The sequence below is a fragment of the Salvia splendens genome, chromosome 6 (genome assembly GCF_004379255.2).
Source record: "Salvia splendens isolate huo1 chromosome 6, SspV2, whole genome shotgun sequence".
NCBI lineage: Eukaryota > Viridiplantae > Streptophyta > Magnoliopsida > Lamiales > Lamiaceae > Salvia > Salvia splendens.
The window spans coordinates 25,937,828-25,949,538 of NC_056037.1; the positions used below are offsets into that span (position 1 = coordinate 25,937,828).

Here is an 11,711-nt window from a genome sequence, read left to right on the forward strand (position 1 = left end):
CCTAAACGGTCACACTATATGTGTATTTTGATCCTCTCAAGAGTACAAAGTTGGAACTGCGTATTATACCTAATGCTAGTCCAAGTGGGAGATTGAAAAGAAATTTCCTTGAATTATATTAATATTGATTTAAGTAATTATAGTTGGGCTACAATTATATTAATTCATGAGCTCAACAATCATAGAGCCCAAGTGACTTTTCAATTGTCTGACTTTTCATCTACTTAAAGATGATTTATTCTTTGTTGTGGAGAATGAGAAACAACGTAAGTGTAGAGAGAACCGTAAGATAGAAAATACGTACAAATTTGTAGGAAGATTTCCTAACTTTCTTCTACATAGCAATTGTACCAGGATAGTTCATTCATCGGATTAGATTGCACGTGGACCTCGATAGTAGTAGATTCAACCCGCAGGATTCAATCAATCGAAGAAAACAACACAACAAAATGAGAAACAACGTAAGAGTAAAGAGAATAGAAGAGTCACAAGATAGAAAATATGATTCCGTTGTGTTTTACATGCTCAATTTACAATATGATTATGAATCTAGATATGTTATTCTTGTATGCTATTTTTGCCGCTTATTAGATAAATACAAGAATTCCTAACACTTGATATACTCAGTGAACACGTCGTAATATGCTTTTCATAAAAACTGGTTTTTTGTCAAGCCATCACTGTGTGAGCACCGGGTTTTATCTAAAATGGCCGAAGCTAAAACATTTCATCTATAAAATCTGATGGCCAATCTATTTTCCTATAGCATTTACCATATTAGAACCCGTGTGAATCGAGAATGTGGCTACATTCCAAATCATTGGACTAGCCAACTCGAAGGATGGTGCCCGATCCCATGTGTGTACACTAATCCAAGAAGGGTTTGCAGCCTTGCTAAGACGCGAATTCGATTGAACTAAATTAGTCTAGTAGGAAAGATTCCTTACTAGACAAAGAAATAGACATTGCTAAAAATAAAATATGGTAAAACAAACACATACTTGGAATTTAATTAATTACGATCATACTTGAAAGATGATTCTTTAATTAAAAAGAAATCGGTCTTAAAAAATAATTCTTTAATTAAAAAAAGTCAACCTTGCTCGCTTGAATGCTTACGTTGACTTTCCATTCGAGTCTTTAAAATAGTGCGAAAATAACTATTTGAGAAAGAAGATTACATACTAATCAGACTTTAAAAAATTATTAAATTTAAAATAATGCATGCATCTTAAGTAACGTTCGTTTTATTCTTCTCTCTTTCTTAAATATATTTCTAAAATTCCCGTGCATCGATTAAATCAGAAGATTTCATTAATCTATAAATTAATTAATTCTAGTTCATCATACTTTAAATCTGCCCCACTTCTCATTAATACCCAAGCACTTGGAATTAGTCCATTTTTTTCTTTTTAAATGGGCATAACTAGCCAAACATTTAAACACATGCGGCCCAAATGAAATAATCAAAACTTAAGCAGACCACATTATTCCATTGATTAAATTAATTGGCCGAAGAACTTGTAAAAGAATTACCTAGCCCACTCCTTTAGTTAAAATCGTTGCCCACAAAAAAATAATGAAAATTGAAAAGTGGCCCACAACAAATACTTAAATGGTGGTGAAACATAATTAAGCCAAGTTTGTACACAAGTTTCACTAGAGCGGAAGTACTGGTGAAACTTAGTGAAATTCACCTGCTTCTATGGTAGAGTATATATACATCTTGGGTATTTACATTTGTTTAGTACTTCTTCCATCTGCCGTTAAATGTCTCATTTTTTCTTATTCGTCTGTTTGCTAATAAATATCTCATTTTATTTACACTATATTTGGTAAGTGGATCATATATTCGACTAACTCATTTCACTCACATTTTATTATTAAAGTAATTAATCATATAAAAGTAGAGCTCACATTCAACTAACTTTTTCTATCAATTTACTTTATAAAATTAAATAATTTTTAAAATTTATGCCAGTGATATATGAGACATTTAAGCATGGAAGAATGAAGTATTTTGTTAGGGTACGTGGTATATTTTGCAGAACCGATATTGAATAGTCATCCGGCTTTTGCTGGAAATAGCTGAAATGAGCTCACATCCAAAGTAGGCTTCCAAAAATATGAAGAGAATGGCTTGAATTTTCTTCTATCGTTATTAGCTCCAAAAATATGCATTTAAATGTTCAGACTTTAAATTCCTGTATAAAAAGAGATTAATTTTACTTAACATTTAGTACTTAGTATTTTGTGTTATTCCAAATATTATAATTAGTAAATTCCATTCTCACATTTACTAAACACATTACTTATGAAACACGATTTCATAACATTAGGCGGTCATAAAAAAGATTGTATGTAATGATTGCCGAAACAAAAAAAGGACAACGTTTGACCTAATCGTTCAGCGTTCACTCACGGTCATATTTAAAATAAAAAGGACAATAATAAAAAAGCGGAGCATCACGTAGGATCTCTATACGTGATTATTTACACTGAAATTATTAGTTCAATGACACATATTGCATACTAGGAATGGCAAATTATTCACGTAACAGGCGTTGTAAACACCAAAATACAAATTCTACATAAGGAATGTTATACCTTCAAGATTCTCTAAAAAAATACGAAGTTTCTTGCTATTCCTCTGTGTGATGATCTTCAGAACTCAACCATAGATTTTCTGACTTTTTTCAAACTTTTATTTTGATCTTAGAGAGAACTAAGCTTATAAAACTATCTAGGTCTTAAATTGAGAAACGACATAATTTATACTAGAGTAGGACAATTAAATTCGATCGGGGACGAAAATTTCAAAGAATGAGACTTATAATCTAGGCTCTAATTTATTCATCTATTTTAAAGTCATGTAGGGTTAGATCTGAAATTTATGAAGGTTTATACTTGAGCATCAACTATTTGGCATTTAATTAATTAAATGTATTTTTAATTTAATTCAAGTCCAAATAGAATATCATTATAAGTTACTATTGTAAAATAATGTTAACTGTCCGTCCGGCTACCTCTTTAATTTAACTAGTTCTCATACTTAAGATATAAATAATCATTAATTAATTAATGTCCGCTATTGATTTAATTAATTAACAACTTTTTCAAAAGTTGTCTAGTTCATAATCTATTCATGTAATAAATTTTAACCGACTAGTTTTCTGAATTACAAAACTTCATTCTGAACACATCTTGAGGATATTATCAAATCCAACTTAACTATTATCATTTATTTCCTAAGGTAAGGAAACATGTGGAATGAAACTACAATATTTTACGATATGTAGCCAAATCCTATGTAGGTTGTGAAATGGAACTGGCTGTGTTATCTAGTCTGAATGACATTACACATGTTTGTTTCTTATATTAAATAAAATAATAATATCTTATAAATATATAAACAGAACACATTGAATAATCCTCCCGTCCAGCATTAAGAGTCTTATTTGAGTTCGACACGGGTTTTAAAAAATATAAAAGAAAGTGGGTGGAAAAAATAGTGGAATGTGAGATCCGTTTTTATAAATTAGTTTTATAATACAATATGAATAGAATGAACTAGTGGAATGTGGATCTACCCAGGCCCGTCCCTTGGCCCGTGCGGCCTGTGCGACCGCACAGGGCCCCCAATTTTCAGGGGCCTCTGAAATATTTCAGCCCATATACATGTATTCCTATTTTTTCAGCCCAACAAAGCTATTTCTCTTGTATAGCAACGCTCAGGCCTTTTTCTAGCACCGTGACTCCAATTCTGATCGAGGTTCGAAATGGTATATTTCTTTAATTATCATATAGCTTTAAAATGCATTGTCTTTTTTTCTATAGTGGTAGGCCTCATTTTAGATTTTTGCACAGGGCCTCTGATTTTGTCGGGACGGCCCTGGATCTACCTACCATTTACAATAAAAATGAACAGAAACTCCTAGTCGTAAACAGATTAAAATAGTCAATCGAGGCTCCTAATAACATAGGAAAGGAATATTCATTTTCATTGACTAAAAATAAACATAGTGTATAAGCACTTGAAAGATATTTCAAAATAACATAAAACTCTAACACTCGATTAGTTCTTGCAAAAACAAAATTATTTTGGAGGTGAAAAGCCAAAATACTTGGAGCTGTCGGTTTTTCCAAAAAAATCAATATCATAACTTTAAAACTCTTGCATGATCTTATGCTTTAAAAGGTTGTGGATTTTAGTCTCAAATTTCTGCATATTTGCTCCCCTTTAGGGGACTTGGTGTTCATGTTTAACGACAAACCTTAATTATTTATCCATATACAAATATGGAGTACTATTAATTAATGATATCAAGACCAATAAGAGGGTACCATTAAAATGTTTATAATAGTGAAAGAATACTTTACTTAGATCTAAATTAGGAAATAAATAACACAAGATTAGGGCTTTTATCCCGAAATAGAGGGATATTTCGAATCAAAGTTGGCCCAACATTGAATAGTTCCAATTAGTATTAGACATACGATTAGGGCTCACTCATTACGTCATTTGACCAAATTACAAAATCGTTGACATTAAAAAACAGAATCAGCCCTTTTTATGAGAGATTTATTTATTTTTGGGTAAAGTTGTGAGAGATTTTAATATTTAACGGAAAACTTTTTTGTATCGTATCACAAATTTGGTAGAAAGGGGAAGATCTTTTCGATGTGGAATTTGCAGATATGTGATTGGTGCTGAGATTTTTTTTAAGTTGTAACCAATATTTTATTTTCACGTCTTAATTTTTTCTATATAGGAGTGTGTAGTTTAAGTATATATATAATATATAATGGGAATGGTCACGTAGATTCCATTGATTCATAAATATTGACAAAACGGACGTCCAAGATTGATTTTCACGAAAATAGTGTTTCTTTATAGAAGAATTTCCTGTTATGAATCTTATGATAATGTCTCCTTCAATTGCTTATTACGTCGATGCTTAATTAATTGAAAAAACTTAAAAATAGACATGGAGCATTATTAGTTTGGGATTGAATGGATAAATATTAAGAAATTAGGATATGTAAGAAACCATTCTTAGTTTGGGAATTGGGATAGGATGGATAAAATATCAAGAATAAGTAATAAATTTACATAAACTAAAAATATATAATCATTTTAGGTCATTCGAATTTAATGTAAGTTTATAATTATTACATAATTTTATATTTAATTTTCTGTAGTTATTGTGGAAATGATAATGTTCTTTAAATTAAATACATTTAGAATTAGGAGAAATAAATCATTCTATTAGAAAGTTACTACATAATAATATCTAAATCAAAACTGAAAAAATGAATTTATTATATTTTTTATTTTAAATTAAGGAAGAGATAATGGCTAATACTTTCTTAGTATAAAAATATTTATCTTTAAAAGTAAATTAAAATAAAAAGGAATATTTGTGTCAAAAATCATAAAATTTGGTCTAATTTAGTTTTCCCATGAACTTAAAATTGGTCTAAAATTTCATAATCTTTACATTCCATTTGTATTTTTTCAAACCGATCCAAATAAGATACTTTGGGGCAAAAAATAGTCTACAAGGGCAATCGTCAAAAATTTATGATATTTTAGATCACTTTTAAGTTCTTGACTAGTAAGATAAAAAAGCCACTTAGAAAGCCATATTGATTTAGTTATGCCAAGTAGAATAGAAAATGGTATATATACATTAGTCGGATTTGGTGATTGATCCGCTGTGGAAAATAACAAACAAAGCATAATGTTTGTGATATATTTTACACCAATTTTAAATTTGGTGAAAAATACCAGAACTTGACCAAAGTTTATGATTATAAAGAACGATATCCCAAATAAAAGATAGTAACATATCCGTTTTTAAAAATTTAATGAAAAACATAACAAGCTAAGGAAAAATAATTATAAAAGGAAAACAATAAGCCAAAGAAAATTACTTAATCATTATGGTTATATTATTTTATATTACAATTCATTTCAATAAGGAAAATATCCAATTATTTTTTATTTTTTTATACATTAAGTTACCCCCTCCGTCTCACAAGAATATGCATTTAGTGTTGGACACGAGTTTAAATGCATAAGAGATAGGTACAAAGTAAAAGTAATTAAAATATTGTTAGTAAATAATTGGTCCCACACTTGAAAGAAGAGATTTTTCAAAATTAGAAAGTGCATATTCTTACGTAACGGACTAAAAAAGAAAGAGTGTGTATTCTTGGGACGGGGGAGTAAATGATTTCGCTCCTAAAGCATATATCGATGATTTATACCTCTTAGTAATTCATTTTAAAACTAGATATTAATCTATAAAATAATTAAATATGAATTTATTTTCGAAAATGTTTTGAACTATATCTAGTTATATAATTATTTTATAATTAAATTTGGTAAGTTAAATTATGTAATATGTTAATTAATATATATCGTGATTAATTCATAATCAAAGTCAATATTTTTTTTCCTAAAAGTGGTAATGTTAAAAATATATTCAAATTTATATACTACGAATAATTAGTCATTAAATTAAAATTTATTATGTGTACACAATTTATCTTTTCTCCAATATTAATAGCAATAGGCTCAACAATCGTTTACTTCAATTCTTGTTTTAGCTATTGAAAGTTGTTTAAACCTACATGAATAAAATTATATGCTTTTTTCCAGCCTCAGATTGAAATCTTCATTACTGAACCTCAAAATTAAATTAATAGTACTACCTTTCTTATATCTCAAACCAAGTTTAAGATTCTAAACAGATACAAATTGACTAAATTAATTCATATATGGTTGGCAAAAGATAAACAAACATAGAGCGCCACATGAACCAAGTGCTACGTATATAAATAATATTTGCACTCTTTCATTGACTTATAGTATAGATAAAATAGAAAATGATTATCAGCTTTCGCATTATATTATTCTTCCACCAAATATATAATCGATATTATAGGCTACACAAATCATGTCTGATGTGTAGAGAGCCAAACATACCTCCAATTAGCAAGGCTCTAATTTTTATTTTATTTTTGCACTATATATTTGTAACCAAATAATAAGTAATACTTACAATTACCAAGTTGCAGTGCTTGCACAAGTATAATACGAAATTGAATTATTTCTATGTAGCTTTTTCATTTTTCATTTGAAGTTTAGACTCATTTGAAGGAGCTATTCATTTTCTATTGATAGTTTTCACTCATGTCAAAGAGCTCTTCAATTTTCGATTGATAGTTTTATCTCATGTCTAGGCGTTAATTCAGACAGTTTATCTAATGGTTAATTCAGACAGTTTTGACTCATGTTGATGAGATACTTCAGACAAACTATACTCATGTCGAGGAGCTTTTCAATTTTCTTTTGAAAGTTTAACTGTGTCAAGGAGCCAATCTTTATTTTCTAGTATTTTTTTAGGTTTCAAACAAACTTACGAATATGGATGGTTAGTTGTTCTGATATCATGTTGAATTAAATAATATGAGAGGGATAATTGTATTTCAGTGCTCGATAATTTCTTACTACTCATATTCTCTTTAAATATATTACAGAATACTCCTTCCGTCCCTAAAGATTATGTACTTTGAGTTCGGCACAAGTTTTAATGTTAAATTAGTAAAGTAAGAGAGATATAGAGATAAATGACTTTACAAAATTAAAAAGTGTATATTTTTATGGGACGGACATAAAAGGAAAGAGTGCGTATTCTTGTGGGACGGATGGAGTATATTACAAGAAAAATATAGTAATCTATTATAGGAGTATGAATTTATTCTTGGAGTAGTATAAACGCGAAGATTCTAATGATTATCTTTTCCTATCTTCTCTTCTTTCTAAAACTATTTCAATGATATTAAACTATTATATGATTAAATAAAAATCTATTTGAAAATAATGTAGTACGCACTACCTATATTAAGTTACAAAATAGTTCGCACTTAAATATAGTCACATAATTATATAGTATGTTAAATAATATTTCCTCCGTCTCTCAAGAATATGCACTCTTTCCTTTTTAGTCCGTTCCACAAGAATATGCACTTTCTAATTTTAGAAAGTATTTTCTTTCTAATGAGGTGGGACTCATTCTCCACTAACAATATTTTACTTACTTTTTCTCTTTACCTCTCTCTTACTTCACTAATTTTATATTAAAACTCGTGCCGACCCCAAAGTGCATATTCTTTGAGTACAGAGGGAGTACTACAATAATTAACTCATTAACAATTTAAATAAATGAAATTTTTTCCCAAAATAGGACTTAATTAAAGGGTCAAAGCATTTAAGCGTGGGTGGATGGACAGTATAAAAGGGCAGAGTAATGTGATGTTGTAATTAAGAGTGGCATAAAAAATTAAAATGGTTGGTGTGATTTTGAGTGTATTTTTAGGTATAGTTTTGATCATATGGAATAGGAGTTTCAAAGAAAAGCCTAAGTCAGGCTTGCCTAAAGGAAGCATGTGGCATTTCCCTTTGATTGGTGAAACTCTTGGCTTTCTAAAACCTCACAAATCAAACTCTCTGGGCTTCTTCTTGCAAGATCATTGCTCTAGGTATGGCAATGTCTTCCGGTCCCACCTATTCGGGAGCCCCACGGTGGTGTCGTGTGACCTCGAGCTAAATGCGTTTATTCTTCAAAACGAAGAAACGCTATTCGGAAGCAGCTACCCCAAGCCGGTCCACGACATCCTTGGCAAGTTGTCAATGATGCTTGTCTCGGGCAGCCTCCACAAGAAGCTGAGGAGCGTTGCGCTTAGCTTCATCAACGCCTCTAAGTCGAGTCCCGAGTTTTTGTCCTATGTAGATTCATTCTCCCTCTCCTTCATACATTCATGGACATCCCTCTCCACCCCACTCCACTTCTTCAAAGAAGCCAAGAAGGTATATATATTTAATCGGTGTACTGAATCTGCCTTTGACGGGATCCGACAATCCTTATTAACAACTCCGGTTTTGTTTGTGCAGCTGACTTTTTATCTTATGTTAAAAAATTTATTGAGTATTGAGCCTGATGACCCTATAGCTGAAAATATACTTGAAGAGTTCATGACTTTCATGAAAGGCTTTGTTTCTCTGCCTGTTTATATTCCAGGGAATGCTTATTCAAAGGCGGTCAAGGTAAATCTCATACTCCCTAAAACGAGGCTCCGTTCGGGATCATAGAATTGGAGCCTTCAATTTCAAATCCAATATTTGGTATCCAAAATATTTGGATTTGAAATTGATTTACAATTTTAATTCCTCTCATTTCCGCAATTTGAATTCAATATCAAAAGTATATAATTAGAATTCTAAATAGTTACTATAAAATTGCACTACACACATAACATACACCGCACGCACGCACGCACTGAACATACTACACATACTGCACACACATACACACACGCTTCATGAGTATCAAATTCAATTCTGTATAATATTTCAATTTAATTAATGATTTGGAGGTGGTGCAGGCGAGGAGAAGGATCACATCGACTTTGAAAGATGCGATAAAAAGAAGGGAAAAAATGATGAAAAATGCGAGAGGGGATTTCCTAGATGAACTAGTGCAAAGGGATAGTTTAAACGATGAAGAAAAAGTAAGCGTTTTGTTGGACCTTTTGTTAGCTGGTTATGAAACAACCTCAGGCCTTATGGCCCTCGTTGTCTACTTTCTAGCTAAGGCCCCATCTGCCCTTCAAAAGCTCCGGGTTAGCAATTTTCGTTAATTTTAGTTTCGTACTCCCTCCGTCCCACAAACGTAAGCCCTTTTGTTTGGGTACGTGTTTTAATGCACTAGTAAAGTAAGAGAAAGATAAAAAGAAAAAATAATTAAAGTATTATTAGTGACTTTATAAAATTAGAAAGTGCATACTATTAGGAGATGAACTAAAAGGGAACGAGTAATTCTTGTGGAACGGAGGGAGAATGAATTATTTTATCTTTATACTTATTCATCTGACTCCATTCAGGAAGAACATCAATCCTTTAGGAAGGATGGAGAGCCTTTGAATTGGGAAGACTACAAAAAGATGGAGTTTACTTCTCATGTGAGTATACTTATAATTTTCATTTGATTTTATGGGCTATCTATTAAATTATAAAAATGGAGAGAAATATGCAGGTGATAAGTGAGGCTCTGCGCTGTGGAAATCTAGTGAAGTTTGTGCATAGGAAAGCTCTCAAGGATGTCAAATTCAAAGGTACAATTAATTCTTGTATTCTATAGTAATCCATGATTATCAATAGAAATAGTAGTAGTAATATTAATATAAGGAATTTGATGATGCAGAATATACAATTCCTGAAGGGTGGCAAGTCCTCCCAATTATCTTAGCTACACATCTTGATCCCAAACTCCATCCAAGCCCATTGGAGTTTAACCCTTGGAGATGGATTGTATGTATATGCTTTTTCAATTCATATTACTACTTTTGTCCCACAATAGAAGTCAGTCATAGTTGTTTTATTCATATTTGTTTTATAATAAAATGTGAGTGAAGTGAGTCAGTGAGACCTGCTTATCATTTATAATAAACATTACTGGTAAAAGTAAAATATAACTCCTATTGTGAGAAGATAGTACATACTAGTGGAGTATTATTATGTTTTTCTCTCTTAATATAAAAATAATATATGCAAATGTAGGATCCAACAACCAACAGAAAAGTGACCCCTTTTGGTGGTGGAGTCAGGATCTGCCCTGGGGCAGAACTTGGTAAACTGGAGACTGCATTTTTCCTTCACCATTTTATTCTTAATTTCAGGTATATATATTTATTAGGTACTCTATTTTTCTTTTTCTTAACTCAATTCACATCCCATATAAATATTCAGCTATTCTAACTGTTTAATTTTTGCAAGATGGAAAATCGAAGAAGAAGATGCTCCTATGTCATGCCCTTACTTGGATTTCAAAGGAGGTTTGCTTCTAGAATTGGAGCAAATCAAGTAGAGACTGGAATTATAGGCACCATTTTAATTTAGCTTATGCAAATCAAGTAGAGACATTAAAAGACAGCAATAATTAGCTTATGCAAATCAAGTAGAGACAGGAATAATTAATTCCAAATCTACATTTTTATTTCTTTTGTATACGCATCGAACTGAACACGAAGCAATAATTCGACATCTGGTTGCTATTACTTCATCCGTCTCTAACATGTGTCCGACTTTAATCTGACACAAGTTTTTAGAAAGAGTGAACTATCTCAAAAGTCCCTAATTTTTTGAGTTGTGATACCACAGACCCCTAACAAAAAAATAGCGTCGGAAGACCCCAACGTTAAATATAATCACGAATGAAGTTTTTTTAGCCACTTTTCGGACAAAAATGTCCAAATAGCTTGAAGAGCATTTTCGGCAATCCCTAAATTCGCTGACATATGAATTCTGATACATTTCTGTCAGCAACTTCTTATGTGGTTTCCTAATACGTGATTAAAGTTTTGTCAATATTTATATAGTTCAATTTCTTATATCCCTCTATTTCTAGTTAGTGGTAACAATATACTAGTTATATCATGTAGGAAATTCATTGAGAAACAACAAAAAATATGGAAAAGTGAAGTTATTTATCCAATAAAATCGAAATCAATAATACACGGAATAAAAAATATTTCACATATAATTAAATGATACAGTAATTATTTTCTTGAAATACTACCATTTAAAATATTATTTCATTATATATCATCGAACTAATTTGTTACCACAAACCTAACTTTAAGAC

General features: G+C 30.9%; 1 protein-coding gene across 1 annotated transcript; it reads left to right on the top strand.

The window, feature by feature from the left end:
* Window positions 1-8,356: 8,356 nt before the first annotated feature.
* LOC121809027 (cytochrome P450 724B1-like) lies at window positions 8,357-10,962 on the top strand. Its single transcript, XM_042209579.1, has 8 exons — window positions 8,357-8,878; window positions 8,963-9,115; window positions 9,454-9,690; window positions 9,952-10,029; window positions 10,104-10,182; window positions 10,272-10,378; window positions 10,628-10,746; window positions 10,844-10,962. The coding sequence occupies exons 1-8, from the start codon at window positions 8,357-8,359 to the stop codon at window positions 10,932-10,934; spliced, it is 1,386 nt and encodes a 461-aa protein (XP_042065513.1). The 3' UTR covers window positions 10,935-10,962.
* The last annotated feature ends 749 nt before the right edge of the window (window positions 10,963-11,711 follow it).